The following is a 15,268-nucleotide window of genomic DNA, read 5'->3' on the forward strand; positions in this document are numbered from 1 at the left end:
TCCTTACCTGCTAGCTCACCACTTCCTGTCATGTGGGGCCTCTGAGTAGCAGTTCAGAGGGAAAGAATGATAAGAGAAAACTCCCTTCATTACCAAAGGTAAAAAGGAAGAGATCCTCTTCCCCTCCCTCTATCTCTTGATCCTAGAATTGTTTCAAAACAGACCAGCTAACTCTTCGACAGAGATGCCACCTCTCGTAGCCTCTACCATGCAGCTGCACAGGGTTTTAGCTTACAGGAGCTCTAACATCCTTGGACCCACCAAACTTGTTTCTCCCCTCTTCTGATTCAGGGGATGGTGTAAAGACAAGGCAGGGAACACCCGTATCTAGGAAGTGGATTAGAACACAGCTGGCATCAAGGCATGCAGCCCTGGAGACCCAGTTATGCAGCCCCACAAAACCACAATCCTCCTGAGTGCTGGGGTTATAGGTGAGTGTCACCACGCCCCGTTCCAACATTACTGTGTCATTTTTAGTGATATTTTTCATGCCTTGATTGTGCAGTTCTAGAGCTCAGACTGTGCAGGCCACAACTGAACACTATGTAAGGGAGGCTCAGGTAGCACTCACTCTGCCTCCTATGCCTGCCGCACACAGCCAGTCCAACTGAAACTCAAAACCTATATATATCAGACTTCCTCAGAGCTTGTGCAACTTGCCAAGTACAACATGGTGGTTCCTAATGAGACTGTGTCAACCTGCCTATATTTATGTGTGCCTGTGAAGACAGGCATTTATCAAGTAGCCATGTAGGTTTTCTTATTTAATTATTAAACTTCAGCTTGTTATAATATTTAGAAAAATAATTTAATAAGTTAAAATTTTAAAAATAAAGGAAGTTGGGCCGGGGATTTAGCTCAGTGGTTTCGCCGCCTGCTGCGCAAGCGCAAGGACCCGAGCTCGATCCCTGGTACCAAAAAACATAATAATAATAAAATAAAGGAAAGTGTTACTTATATATAGTATCTATATTGAATGATTTTATACTGCCCAAGACAATTCTTCTTCACTCAGTGTGTCCCAGGTAAGCCAAAGTATTGGGCAGCTGTGATGTAAAACAATTCCTTCCTACTGCCCAAAGTGGGTCACATCCACTCACACCCAAAACACAGACTCAGAAATGTCCTGAACAGCTGTCCTCCATTCCTGGCAGAGTTAAAGAGCAGGTGTTGGAGTTGACAGGGGAGATGTCCTAGTACAAGGAGTGATGGGCTGAAGCTAACTAAAGAAGTTCCAACACCTTCTCTCCCTCCTCACCCCCCAGCACAGATCTCTGACAAGGTTATGTGCCTGATCCATGCCTCCCAAAAGGCAAAGAGGTGGCTTGGATGCATCCTCACAACCCACTATGGTGTGGATGTGGCTCCCACATCCCAGGGGTTGGCGTGCTGAAAGCCTGGTCCCCAGGATGCCAATGTTGGGAGGCTACACAGAACTTTAAGTACTTAGAGACCTAATGGAAGATGACTAAGTCATTGGGGGCATAACCCTCAGAATCCATTTCTACCACCTGCAATCAAAAGAAAGTTGAGAAGAAAGCACTGCTGTAATACAGAATAAGAGCAGGATATGAGGCAAACCACTCATTTGGACAGTGAAGGGAACAAAAGACATGGCTGAAGATAACTGGACAACTCGAAGAGTACGCTGGAGGGGATTTCCAACGTTGCTGTTCTTAAGTCACCTTGGCAGGTTATTAATAAATTAAAGGATAAAATACTATTAATGGCTGTTCCTAAAAATGAAGAAAATTAAGAGACAATCTAAGTTTTAAAGGACTCAATCACCCTCTTCACCAAAGAAGAAATCCAAGCCACCAGTAAGCACATGAAAAAGTTCTTAATATAACTAGGCAGCAGAGCAGTGCAAATTGAAGCCACAAGGAAATGCCACAATGCACTCACCAGAATGAATACAATTACAAAGTCTGACAGTACCAGGTACAGGCAAGAATGCAGAGCAATCGGCATTCCTATTTATTGCTGGAAAGAGTAAAAATCAGTATAGCTACTTGGGAAACTGTTTAGTGGCTGTCTAAAAAGCTAAACATACACTTATTTACTCTATTACACAGCAATTCCACTCCCAACAGAAATGAGTGCTTATGGGCACCACATGACACTTATGCAAATATTCTTAGCAGCTTTAGTATAATAGCCCAAACCTGAAGGCAACCTAGATCCCATTAGAGCAGAATAAATAAATCAGTCATAGTATATTCAGACAATAGGATACTACAAAATAAAGAAAAAGAATTAGCTATTGCTATTCGCAATGTTGTGGATGCATTGCACATACATAATCTTAAGAGACAGAAACCAGATTCAAAGTCCTGTGTAACTCAGTGTGAGGGGAGTGTAAACAAAGGGACACTCCTTTATGGTTAGGGAAGTCAGAAAAGCAGCTGCTGTGGTGTAATGGTTTATATCTAGATGTCCCCCGCCAAAGCCTCAGTGCTCATAGGTGGGGCTTTTGAGAGGTCAATGTATGATGGAGATACTATAGCTGACTTGCTGTTAGGAGGTGGGGTCTGATCAGAAGAGGCAGATCACTGCAGGTATTACCCAGAAGGCCATCTCTCCCTTCCCATCTCTCTTTGCTCTCTCTGCTTCCAGGCCACATGAAGGAAGCAGCTTTTCCTCCACCAAGTCCTTCTGCCATGCTGTTTCTTCTCTGAAGCCTGCCAACTATGAACTGAAACATGAACCAAAATAAACCTGTCCTCTTTTAAGTTGTGGGTGTCAAGTGTTGTGCCCCAGCAATGAGAAAGTGATTAAGTCAAATCTTGGTACCAGAGAAGTAGAGCATTACTGCAATGCTACCTGATCACATGGTTCAGAACCCTTTGAAACTAGTTCTCTGGGGGAGTTTGGAAAGGTTTGGAGATGCCAGCTAGAGAAGACCTAAAATTCTGTGAACTGAGCTTGATGGAAGATTCTGGTCAGAGATCTGAAGACCAGAATGCTGACAGAAAAGCAAACGGTAAAGGTCAGGGTCAGGAAGTTTCAGTTGGAAACAAAGACTGCATTGGCAGTTGGATTTGGGGCCATGCGTGTTTTCTGGAAAAATATTTGTTCACATTTTTCTCATGTCCTGAGACTTTGCAGGATTCTGAGATTAAGAGCAATGGACTAATCTGGCAGAGAAAATTTCAAGGCAGCCCAATATTCAAGCTGTCACATGGGGGCTTTTAACCAGCTCTACATTGAGAATCAAGAGCAAATGGCACAGCTGAGTGATTTTTAAAGTTTTCAGTTTCCACAAGAAAGAAGCTCCTATAATGTTTTGGTAGAGGAGATCTTGGTTGCTGAGGACATTAACATTAAAAAGAAGCCAAGTATTGGCTGGAGATTTAGCTCAGTGGTTCCACCGCCTGCCTCGCAAGTGCAAGGTCCCAAGTTCGATCCCTAGTACCAAAAAAAAGAAGAAGAAGAAGCCAAGTACTTTATATATCAGAATTGGAAAGATACCTTGAGGGTATGTGAGAAATTAGCAAGGCTTCACCTTTCACAAGTTCAGGGGTACAAAGATGAAAGACTGCTTTGAGAAGAGAGCCCCCATGGCACACTACTCAAGAAAGGCCACCTAGGAAATCAGCTCCCTGGGGTCTGTTTCACAGTTCCTAGCCAGGCACTCATCAGCCTCTGGAACCATGATCCAAGGGGGTCTGGCTACTCCTTGGGCTGGCAGCAGACCTTGGTGTCATCTACATGTCACTGGTTTTACAGGTATACAGAAAGCAAGAGTGGTGAGGTCATGGAGGCTTCTGCTCAGATTTCAGAAGAAGGCCTGGGAAGCCAGGCAATGTGCCCTTGAGAAGGCACTACATGAAGCTATGAAAATAAACCCAAAGTGAGGTAGAGAGTCCAGGAAGGTGGAGAAGCCAAAAAAATATGGAACATCTGAAGAAAGCCACAGGGAGTGACCAAAGCCAGCCCAAGAGAGATGTCATGACAGCTGCAACTAGCAATGCTGTTGGGGTAGGGCTACCCAAGGCCTTTGGAGTTCACATCTTTGCCTTAGATGCTGGACACAGAGCTATAGGGTCTAATGTTTTTCCTGTTGAGTTTCAAGGCTCACAAATAAGAGTCTGCTTTGAGTCTCAGAGAAGACTTTGGGCTTTGGACATGGACTTTGCAGTAATGCTGAAGTTATTAGGACTTTGGCAACTCTTAGAGCTGGACTAAATTGCATTTTGCATAAAGAGATATCCATGAGCCTTTTCCAGCCCAAGGGCTAAATGTTGTGGTTTATATCTACATGTCCAAATCTTTCTGTACTCATAGGTGGGGACTTTGGAAGGTGAGTGAATTATCGGGGCACTATGGCTGACTTGCTGTTAGGAGGTGGGGTCACTGGGTGTGCATGCATATCTCCCTTCCCTCTCTCAGCCCCCTGGCTCTGTAACAGGCGAAGAGGAGAAGCTTTTCCTCCACTACACCCCTCTCCTGTGCTATTTCTTCTTTGGAGCTGGCTGACCATGGACTGAAATTTGAGCCAAAATAAATCTCTAATCCTTTAAACTGTGGGTGTTGTGCATGGCGTCCCAGTGACAAGAAAGTGACTAAGATACTTGGGAAGATGGGAAATGTCCAGGAAAGACAGGGAAAACTTCTGGATTGTGGAAATGTTATATATCTGATCTGGGTGGTGGTAGACAGGGATATTTCACTGACAATGTCTTAAGGTTTGAATATGTTGAATATATGTTTTACCTCAATTGAAAAGAAAAGATAGTGAAAGTATTAATTTTTTAAAATAAGATCAGATTCAGGGAATCTTGCTTAGGGCCCAGGAATCTGAATGCTGTCTTTACAAGCTTGGCCAAGGTGATGCAATGCCGGCGATCAGGGGCCACGCTATGAGAAGTGGGACCTTAGACGAACCTCAGGCAGAAGGTAAGCCTGCGCACTTCTTGTGAGACAGGGCTGGGTGAACTCCTAGTGGAACAGTCTATTGACTAGAAGACTCATGAGACTCTCTAGTTAATAAATAGCTCTACGAACACGGAGATGTGGCTGGACTTGACTCACATAAAAAGGCGCCAACAGACCCAGTTCAGTGTATTTGGAGCCTCCTAAGCCCCAGCCTGGGATTCCCACCCCGCTACCCCTCTCCTCCCTGGAGCCAGCATTTATTTGTCTGTCTGCCTATTAGCGGGGAGGGTCTGACAATTCCCCCAGGTGGAGTCTTGACATCGCTGGGAGCCCGGGGGCTGAGGAGGGGACCAGTTATTAAACAGGCATCCAAGTTGTCATAAGAACTGTGCCCCCGATGGACTATGAAACGTGCCCTGCCTCGCCCACCTGACCACTGCAGCCCAGAGTCCCACCCCTCATGGTGCTTTGGAAGGCTGTGCCACTCCTCACTCTGCCCTGGAACCAGAGCTTTGTACAGCTGCCAGCAGCTGGAGGCTTGGGTTCCCTCACCAGCCACGGCCCTTCTTCCCTAGTGCAGGTTGGGACACAGTCAGCCAAACAGAGTAGGAAGGGGGAGAGAAAAGCACAAGGACATGCTGCCACCACATAGTTTGGCCAGTCCTGACTTGCCCTTCGGCTCTGAAGCCTCTTATTTTCATAATAGCTACCCTAAGCACAGTGAAGTCTAAAGTAGGTTCTGCAGAGTGGGGGAGCTGTTCTCCTCCCTCACCCCCTTGTCTGCCTAACCTTCTGAATCCAGTCATAACTCATGCTGAGTGCACCTAAAGCCCTGCCGAGCTCCATGCATCCTGCTCTGTGGCGGAGCGTCTGATGAAGCTCACCTTGACAAAGGCCTCTGTGTCTGCACGGGGCCTCTGCAGCCGCACTTCGCACCACGGCATCTGGAGGATGATTAGATCACACAGCTCTCTCTCGCTTCCCTTCACCTCTTAAATGCCTCAGACTCCAAGCGGTGCTTTCCCTTGAAATTGTCCTGCTCACTATTTCCTGAATCTTGGCAGCTACTTCTTTGGGAGGAAGAAAGGAGGAAGGAGTAATAAATTGTTTCAGAAATAAAAACCACTTTTGTCTTCTGACTCTGTCAAAACTTAAAGGGCTTCTTTGAGGCTCTGCAACCAAGTGAAACATCTGGCCAGAGGCTGAGACAGTGGGGTTCAGGGCCACTGAACCTACAGCTTGGACGACAATGATGAGCGTGTCAATGGCACATTTTCCCCTTGTGGCCTTAACACCGAATTGTTAAGGAGTGAACTGAGGGCTGCTACACGTTTTGGAAGAATCAGCCTGCTCCCCACTGCCAATAAAACAGGATTTACATACCCAGTGTTGCCTCATCTTAAATTGCTCTAAAAATTTTTTTCTGTCTCAGTCTGTTGTAAATGAGCGGGTTACGGGAACATGGTGGGAGTGATGAGGACGCCTTGCTGCCTAATTTTATTACTTTAATGTGCTGCAGTGCTAGGATGTGCCAGCAAAAATAAAGGCGAAGATGCACCACCTCCATAGCCCATTATTGAGCAATAATGGGAACGGATGGTCTCGGCCATATTCATTAACAGACAAGATGATGGGATAATACATAGATATTAAGGGTGGGTAACTGACACTGTCGCCATAATTGGGATGTTCTGGCCTATGAAGTTTTATTTCCCAATGCTGATAATTCTCTCCAGCTAATTGCACTCTGCACTTAAATTTCTCAGCAGGGTTCTCAGCCTTCAGGGGAAGGTTTTGTATGTATGCATTTCGATAAAATCCAATTAAGCAGTTGGAGAGATCAGAATGTCGTTTATTTCCAGCAAAGAACTAGGTACTTGGATGACCTAAATTTGTAGGATTGCCTTTCAAATCTGACTTTTTGGAGGACCTACTGTGGCACTTCTCAAAAGAAGAAAGTGAGATGCCTACGACATATTCTGAGAACCTGCACCACTTGGAAGACAGCAGTAATTTGCCTGGGTCTTGGCCTGCACCCACTGCCTAAGACAGAGCCCCCACAGTGTGCATGGAAAGGTCCAAATGGTGATGTAAGGTCAGCAGCTTATCTTCCACACAGGCCCTATTTAAATCAGAACCTCTTCCCACCCACCTTCCATGCTTACTCCATTAAGAATTTGTGGAAGAGATTTTTTTTTTTAATTTCCTGTATTTTTGCTTCAGACAAATGACCTCTCCTTTGGTCTGAATTTATAGGCATAGGACACCACCCACACGGCCACTTTCCACAAAAACAACTCCTGGCCCACTACTGCCTTCAAAGGACCAAATGGCCTTGATGGGCTGATCACCCCTCAGTATACTCTTGGAATCTCCTCGGCCACCCACCTTCTCATTCCCCTAAGAGGGGGACTCTTGATTTCCTACCTTCTTGGCTACCATCTTGATTTTCTACCTTCTCGGTTCAACCTTCTTTCTAGAAAATTCTATATGGGCTTAAATGGCAAGCACATTATGTAAAGTAAGCACTTTGCTCCTCCCAAATACAATGCAAACAATTTGGGGGACAGAGGAAAGATGAAGAAAGAGGCAATAAGTCAGTATTATTCTCACTGCTCTTTCTGATGACTGGATGTCACCAAGGCAGCAGAGTGTGTACGCTGGGCACAGGAAAACCTCTTAGTCCCTGCAGGAATGAGGTAAAAGACAAAGTCTGGCAGGGGGACTCGGGGAACATGGCTGATCTGGCTGCTTTGTAGGGAAGAGGAGAAAATCAGTGAGGAATGATGGGCTGCTGTTTCCAATGTTTGGGAGGCAGTTTAGACCGAGTACAAACAACAGCTAAGGAGAGGAGCTAAGAGAAGGGTCAGGCAGCAGTTTGCTGTGGGAGGCCACAGTCCGCTCTCTTCAAAGAGGAACCTGGGCCTAAAGAACCAGCCAGGGGTCTCTGTCAGGAGCTGTCTCCATCCATTTTCTGCTGCTATAACAAAATATCAGACTGGGTGATTTAGGTCCACCTCATGGTATGGAGGCCAGGAAGTCCAGTATCAAGGTGCCAGCTGCTGGTGAGAGGCTTCTTTTTGCATCCTAGAATGGTGGAGGGCATCACATGGACAGAGAGAGAGAGAGCACTTTCACACCAAGCCACCAATCCACTCCCATGATAACACTCCCTTTCTTAAGGGTGGAGCCCATATGTTTTAAGCACTTCTTAAAGGCCCCAGGGAAGCCAAATATGGGAGTACACACCTATAATCCTTGCAGTCCGGGAAGCTGAGACAGGAGGATTGCAAGTTCAAGCCAAGGCTGCGTAATTTAGTGACTTAGAGAGGCTTTCTCTCAAAATTTAACAAATTAAAAAAGGACAAGGGATGTAGCTCAATGCAGTCCTCGGTAGGTGAAAAAAAAAAAATTAAAAAACCAGCAACATGAGTTTTGGAGAGGACATTTCAATTATAGCTGAACACAGGACAGCCAGAGAGAGTTCAAGGAAATCAGAAGGGAAATGACTGACTTTCTCCGTGTCCCACCTACCACCCTGAATTCCTCCCTGTGGCCTTTGGCAACAGTACAGCAGCCTCAAACACTTCAAAAACTGGCACTGGAGGGGCCGGGGATGTAGCTCAGTGGTTTTGCCGCCTGCTGCGCAAGCGGAAGGACCCGAGTTCGATCCCCGGCACCAAAAAAAAAAAAAAAAAAAAACTGGCAGCCGAACATAGATTTCATGGCCAACCACAGAGGTCTCAGGCCTCAGGCCCAAGAGACGTCTCTCCCGAAGCCCAGGGGAGCCTGCCCTTTCCCTGGACTCGTCCGTGGAGGCTGTGGGGTCTCGCTAACCCTCACGCAGTATGTGTTTGGGCTCAGGGACCTATCTTCCTTTATTAGGGCTGCTCCCGCCAGCCCTGACACTTGCAGGCTTGCAGGAAAAACCAGAAAAATGACCAAAGGCCTCCGTGCATTTGTTGCAAAGGGACTGGAGCCTGGTGAACCCCAGAAAGTACCTCACAGGATGCTCCTCTCTTTTTAGCACCACTTCCCACGAACATTCTTCCTTTCCGAACCCCACAAATTCTCACTGCTAAGAGATCGCCCAATAACACTCCCATGGGAACGGACGGAAAGGAGGAGGAGGCGGGAGCGCGAGGCAGAGAGACAGCCAGCTGGTTGAATCTCAGAGGCAAAGTGTCCCCAGACCCTTGTATTCCCAGGCACCTGGTGTGGTGATGACTCCACACGCAATATTTTAAAATAACTAAGATGTCTTGATTTTGACTAATTCTGCTTCAAGTAATTCTATACATTAAAAAACAGTAATCCCCCCACACACCTAAGTTGAAGCTTCTGTTTCTAAGTAACAGCCAGTCTCCCCGAGACAACATGGTCACGGGAAGCAAGCTCAGGTATCAGCCTGGGAGAGGCCGGGAAAGTAGCCTCGCAACCAACTAACCATGGGGCTTCATTTGACCCCCGCAAGCCTTCGTTTTCCTATTTTAAAAAATGGAGCAAAAGACATTGATATACTTGAATAGGCTGGGCATCCAATAAAGGTGGCTATTATTGTCATCAGCAGCAGCAGCAGCATTAGCCTTCCAAACACAAGCATGCCAGAATAGACAATTATAGATTTAGGGTGCTTTTTTTTTTTTGTACCAGGGATCAAACTTGGGACCTTGCACTTGCGAGGCAGGGGCCAGAACCACTGAGCCAAATCCCCAGCCCGATTTAGGGTACTCTTTAACAAGTCTCAATTAGTGTGATTTTCATGCCAAATGGTATAGTCCTTAAAGAAACACTGATTTTCTCTCTCTCGCTCGCTCTCTCTCTCTCTCAAAAAGTAAACATCTTATCCTGATTATAAGTAAAGATTAAGAACTAAAGTCCCTTCCCAAGCAGATCTTCAGCCAGGAAGGCCCTGGCCTTGCTTTTGTGTCTGGGAGCCACACCAGCCTCTAGGTGAAGGCTGAGAGAAGAGAACATCTGGGGAACTGCGTGCACCTTGACCATGTGGGGCCGATGCGCTCCAGGGAAGAAACCATACCCAAATCTCTGCTCTAAAAGGAAAAAGACTGGTCTCCTTCCTGGCTTCTGGAGGTGGCACTAAGGGAGCCAGGGGAGCCGAGGGACAGGTATCTTCGATCTACCTCCCCCTTAGAGAGAGTGATTTGCAAGGAATGAGAGGAGAAAGCCACCAGGCCCCGGCAGGACAGTGGTTAAACATGAGAATGAGAATGTTCTGGAAGGAAATGGCCTTCAAAAATAATCAAACGCTAAGGTGAAATGTTAAAACTGATAATAGCACTCGCTGACTACTTCCTCTGATTTCAATATGGTGCCAAGTAATTGATGGGTGTTATCAGATTTAATGCTCGCAAAATCTTGCAAGATATGGCTTGTTATTCCTCCCATTTCACAGATGAGGAAAGTGAGGCCCAGGGAGATGTTAACCTGCCGGAAGCCACAAACAGGATTAGCTGAATACATTCCTCTCTTGTTCTCCCACTCTGGAGGCAGCCGGGTGCTCAAGAAGGAAAGCAGATTCTTGGCTCTTCCCTGAGGGTCAGTCCTCCTGGGCACAACATGGCTGCCTTTGAAACCATTCTTGTCCAGGCTCCAGGGCCGCAGCTGCCGTCCCCAGGGCAAGCTGCACACAGCTGTCTCTCCTCACCGGCTCTCTAGCCCCTCAGCGCTTCCTGTGCCTGCGCAAGGTTCACCCTGACAGGAGGCCATTTCTCCAGCCCACTCTGCTGGAGTGTGAGCTAAGTCCGCCCAGGAGCCCACTGCTCGCAGGCGATGTGACTTGGCCAGGTCGTCCCGCCCTGCAGCGCTTCTTCCTCCTCTCTTACCACACGAGGCCCCCAGCACTGCCCCTTCGTGCTGGGGGAGAATGAAATGACATGTTACCTTGGAAACACACGGAAGGGTGACACCCTGGGACTCTTGATACCCTGCCGCCTTCCTTCTTTTCCTTCCCTCCCCCACCTTTCTTCCTTATCTTCTTCCTCTCGCCTCGTTCCTTTCTTTATCCTTCCTCTCTCCCTTCCTCCCTCTTCTTCCCTCCCTTCTTTCCTCTTCCCTGCCTCTTTACTACCTCCCTGCCTCCCTTTCTTCTCTCCTTCCTTCTCTTCCCTCCCTCCTATATCCTGTATCTGCCCACCAAGCCAGTTGCTCTCCTCAACACTGTCCTTTTCTGGGCCAAATGCAACATGCTTAGTGATCCCAAGTCGCCTCCTAAAGTAGTCCCCCTCCATCTGCTCCCATGTAGGTGCACTGTTCTCCCTTTATGTCCCTTTCCATGACTCTCTGGTCTCTCTCCCTTTTCTGAGGCCCTGTTGACAATAGCATTGGTTCTGCCTGGTTTAGCACCCAACTGTTCCCTACTAGTTTCCTGTTGGTGACCTTCTTTGGGGGCAGCACCATGTCAGCCTTCTGCGGTGTCTCCTGGCAGCACCAGCCACGTGTTCACTTATTCCAGACAGACCTCTGCTCCCTCCACCAGGACCTCAGCACAGGCGGGTTGGGCAGTGGTGCCTGTGACGCCCCGGACTAGGACCTGTCAGTTCCAGGGAAGGAGACAAACAGGGAAAAGGTCTGTGGAGGTACAGGAAGACCAGCCTGGCAAACCTCCCCAAGTGCACACAGAGCCAGCTCTCGGCCAGAGCCAGTGTCCCCCACCCCAGCTGGCAGCCCACCTGCAAGGCAGCCTGTGTCTCAGCTCAACCCAGAAGCAGGGAAATCGGGGATGAGTTTGGGGGGCCCAGCACCACCCATCTTAGGGCACCAGACACTCCCGACCAAAGGGCACCCCTCAAGGGCCAGAAACGAGCACCTCCTCATTTTTAAGTTCCTAAATTGCTCTCCCAGTTTCTCTTTGATCATCCATACAATTTCTGCGATGAAAAAGACAAAGTTGAACCTCAGTCCAAGATGAGTAGGAAGCCCTGCTGGGCCTCCCCCAGCCATTGGCAGCTGTGAGAACTGGGTGCCCTGGTGCCCCAAACGTGTGCCTTCTCCTCTGAGAATTTAGGGTTGAAAGATCAGTATCAACTCATTCGCGTTACCTCAGAATTTAGCTCTCACCTGTCCTTGTAAAAAGATTCTTAAGTAGACGCATCTTCTCAAAATAACATCCCTGAGGCCTTAAGGAGGCTACAGATTCGAGCTCTGTGCTTTACCAATGGGAATATGAACCCCCGAAAGAGCCAGCAGCTAACACATACATAGCATTTACTCTGCCCTGCTCACTGTTCTAACCATTTTACTTGTATTAACTCAATTAATCCTAATAACCACCCTATCAGATATAGGTGCTACCACCACCTCCACTGATACACGAGGAAAGATCGAGAGGTAGAGAAACACCCAGGGCTACACAGCAGGATTTGAATCCACGTAGTCAGCTAGAGTCTTCCACCTTGGGCAAAGAGAGGGGGCTGCTGCTTCCCCTCCATCAGGGTCCTTCCCCAGAGTCTTTGGCCCGCTCTGGTTTGTTTCTCCCATGGCTGTGCAGTAAAGACTGGGGGTGGCCTACATGAATCTTAATGATAAGGACAAGAGGGCAGGGCTCAGAAGCAGGTTATAAGGTACAAATGGCACAGGGACGGAGATAGAAAATGGACCTGGGTTGAGGCTATCAAACCTTGTGTGCTGGGGCAGTAGGAGGAAGATATTTGACAGCATCAATGGTGACTTCGGTGGCCATGGGCAACATCTCCTGTTCCCTGCCTAGGGAACGTTTGCAAGAAACCAGGGTGACAATGAGGTTGGCTTTGCATCCTCCTCCCCCACCCCTTGAGTGCAATGAGTCCATCTGCCTGATTAACAGACCCCCCCACCCCTGCCCAGGGCTGGCATCCACCTTTAGAAACTAGGGAGTCCTGCAAAGCTGTGGACTTGGCCGGACTGTCGAACTTTTGCTTCCAAAGGGGCAGGCAGGGCCTAGGGTCTTCTAAGGAAGACTTACTTGTCCAATCTCCTCTAATCCTCTAATCTAATCACAGCCCCGCATAGCATGATTCGTGTTGCTGGCTAAAAATGTTTGGGTCTAGAAATTCTGTAAGGCGGGTAAAACCAGTGCCTGCACTGGCCCTGAGTAGCTTTCAATACAAGCATCCACAGAGTGCTGAGCACCAGCTGAGGCCACTTATAAGCACAGAAAAAAGACTTTTCAGACTCTCTCTGAAAGTATCAGTGAAAGCCAGCAGGGCAGTTCCACAGCATCCAGGAAAATAGCCACCAACTCTCCTAAACAAGTCTGCCCTGTGCACATGACCTTAGATAAGGATGACAAAGTGTGAGAGAACAAACTCTACGACTGTTTTCTGCTACAGTGGACAGCACAATGGCCTCTCGAAGAGCTCCACGTCCTCACTTGGGGCACCTGTGGATACGCTCCTCTGCCTGGCAAAATGTTGCAAACAGTACCAAAGTTATGGGTTTGGAGACAGGAAGATAATGCTGGACGATCAAGCGGGCCCAATAGTCACGTGAATCCCTAAAAGTGAGAAGTAGTCAGGAAAGATTTGACTGGGCAGGGAAGTATTTGGTTTAGATGGAGAATGTCCTCCAAAGGCCTCCTGTGCTCATAGGTGGAGCTTTTGGAAGTGACTGTAGCATAGGGGCGCTAAGCAGGCTCTGGGCAGAAGAGGCGGTCACTGAGGGGACCTGGAAGAATGTGTCACCTCCCTGCTCTTCCCGTCTCTCGCTGCTTCCTGGTCACCAAGACCTGAGCAGCTTTCCTCTGCCCAGACCCTTCCACCATTCCTTTCCTGCCCTGGAGCTGGCGACCATGGACTGAACCCTCTAAGTCATGAGCCAAAGAAACCTCCCCTCCTTTAAGTGGCAGGTGTCAGATGTTAGGTCTCAGCAGTGACAAGAAGAGTGACTAAGGAAGAATGGTCAGAGAGATGAAATGTTATCAGCTGTGAAGACAGAGGAAGGGGCCAGCAGGCAAGGACAGCAGGCAGCACCAGCAGCAGCGAAGATGTGAACTCTGCCCGGAGCCTCCAAAGAGGACCCAGCCCTGCAGGTGCCTTAGTGCCAGTGCAGCGAGATGCATGTCATGCTTCTGACCAACAGAACTGTAACATAATGAACTGTTTTGGTTTGGTTTTTGTGGTACCGAGGATCCTCAGCTCTTTGTGTTTTTTATTTGGAGACAGGGTCTCACTAAATTGCCCCTGGTGCAACTCCAACTTTGAATTTTCCTGCCTCAGCCTTCCCAGTGGTGGGATTATAGGAATTTTCATTGTCTTAAACCTCCAAGTTTGCGGAAGTTTGTCACAAAGGCAAGAGGAAACTCATACAGCTCAATTCCCACATGGGAATTGGAAACCTTTTCAAAGACAGTTCAGCAGGTCATCTGTTAATCAGCCACACGGGGAGAAAGCCTGAAGCGGGTAGTACTCAATTTCTAGAGACTTCCTGCACAGAGCCATTTGACTCATTTCACAAGGATTTGTGACATGGCCACAGTCACCAAGGAGGAGAGGTAAGGATTTTTGTGTTAAACCTGCTCCCCCCAAGCCAGGAGCCCAGGTCCTCTGTGTGGACTCATGAACTCCTGGAGCACTGGGAGCCCTGCTCATTCCTCCCCATCACCCTTGGGGCCACTGCCTCTGCCGGACAATCCCGGATGGAACTCTGGAGTGGGATCCAGATAGCCTTCTCCCAGTCTTTTAATTTGGCAAGACTCATTTCAGAATTCATATGACCAAAAATCTAACAGGGCATGTCCTACATCTGTACCTCAAGAGGAGTCCACCTGAGACCCTTTGCTCTTTTTTATCTTGGGCGTTTGCTAAGGTTTCCAGACGTAGCTTCGAATGTCAAGTTGCGGGAACTCTTCAAGAGGTCGTTTGTGCCCCCTAGTGGCCATGAGATCCACTTTCAGATTTATTCCCCCCTTAACCACATCCACCTGTAAATAAGCTCTGATGGAAAATGTCACTAGTTATTAGCCCCTGTGAGGAACTAAACCATCTAGATTTACCCGGGACCTGGCGGCTTCCTGCTACATAGGATTTCCAGTTTTCAAAACAGGAAAGTCTGGGGGAAACTAGATAAGTTGTTCTCCCCAGCCTCGACAAGCCTCCTGGACCTCAGGGAATTCTGTCCTAGGTACTGCAAACACTGAACCCAAACACAGCTGGTCCTTGAATGCTGTGCCTTTCAACATGCATCTTGGTAGGTGTGGTGGTGCATGCCTGTAATCACAGCTACTTGGGAGGCTGAGGCAGAAGAATGGAAAGTTTGAGCCCATCCAGGGCAACTTAGTGAGACCTTGTCTGAAAATAAAAACTAAAAAGTGCTGGGGAGTTAATCAGTGGCTGAATGCCCCTGAGATTGATTCCCAGGATTGCAAGAAAAGTGCATCTTAATTTTAAGTCAGCAG

General features: G+C 47.9%; 1 protein-coding gene across 2 annotated transcripts in view; it reads right to left on the reverse strand.

The window, feature by feature from the left end:
* Clic6 (CLIC family member 6) overlaps positions 1-15,268 on the reverse strand; it is a 45,610-nt gene that overhangs the window by 12,073 nt on the left and 18,269 nt on the right. The window contains exon 1 of one of the 2 annotated variants that reach the window (XM_021256210.2): positions 5,763-5,932. The exons of the other annotated variant lie outside the window; for it this stretch is intronic. Within the exon in view, the coding sequence (XP_021111869.2) occupies positions 5,763-5,822 (60 nt within the window). The 5' untranslated portion in view covers positions 5,823-5,932. Of the gene's footprint in view, positions 1-5,762; positions 5,933-15,268 lie in introns of those variants that run through there. 2 annotated transcript variants of the gene reach the window in all.

This window comes from Heterocephalus glaber, unplaced genomic scaffold (assembly GCF_053883595.1).
Source record: "Heterocephalus glaber isolate CG9 unplaced genomic scaffold, H.glaber_assembly_v1.0 deba00000122, whole genome shotgun sequence".
Classification (NCBI taxonomy): Eukaryota; Metazoa; Chordata; class Mammalia; order Rodentia; family Bathyergidae; genus Heterocephalus; species Heterocephalus glaber.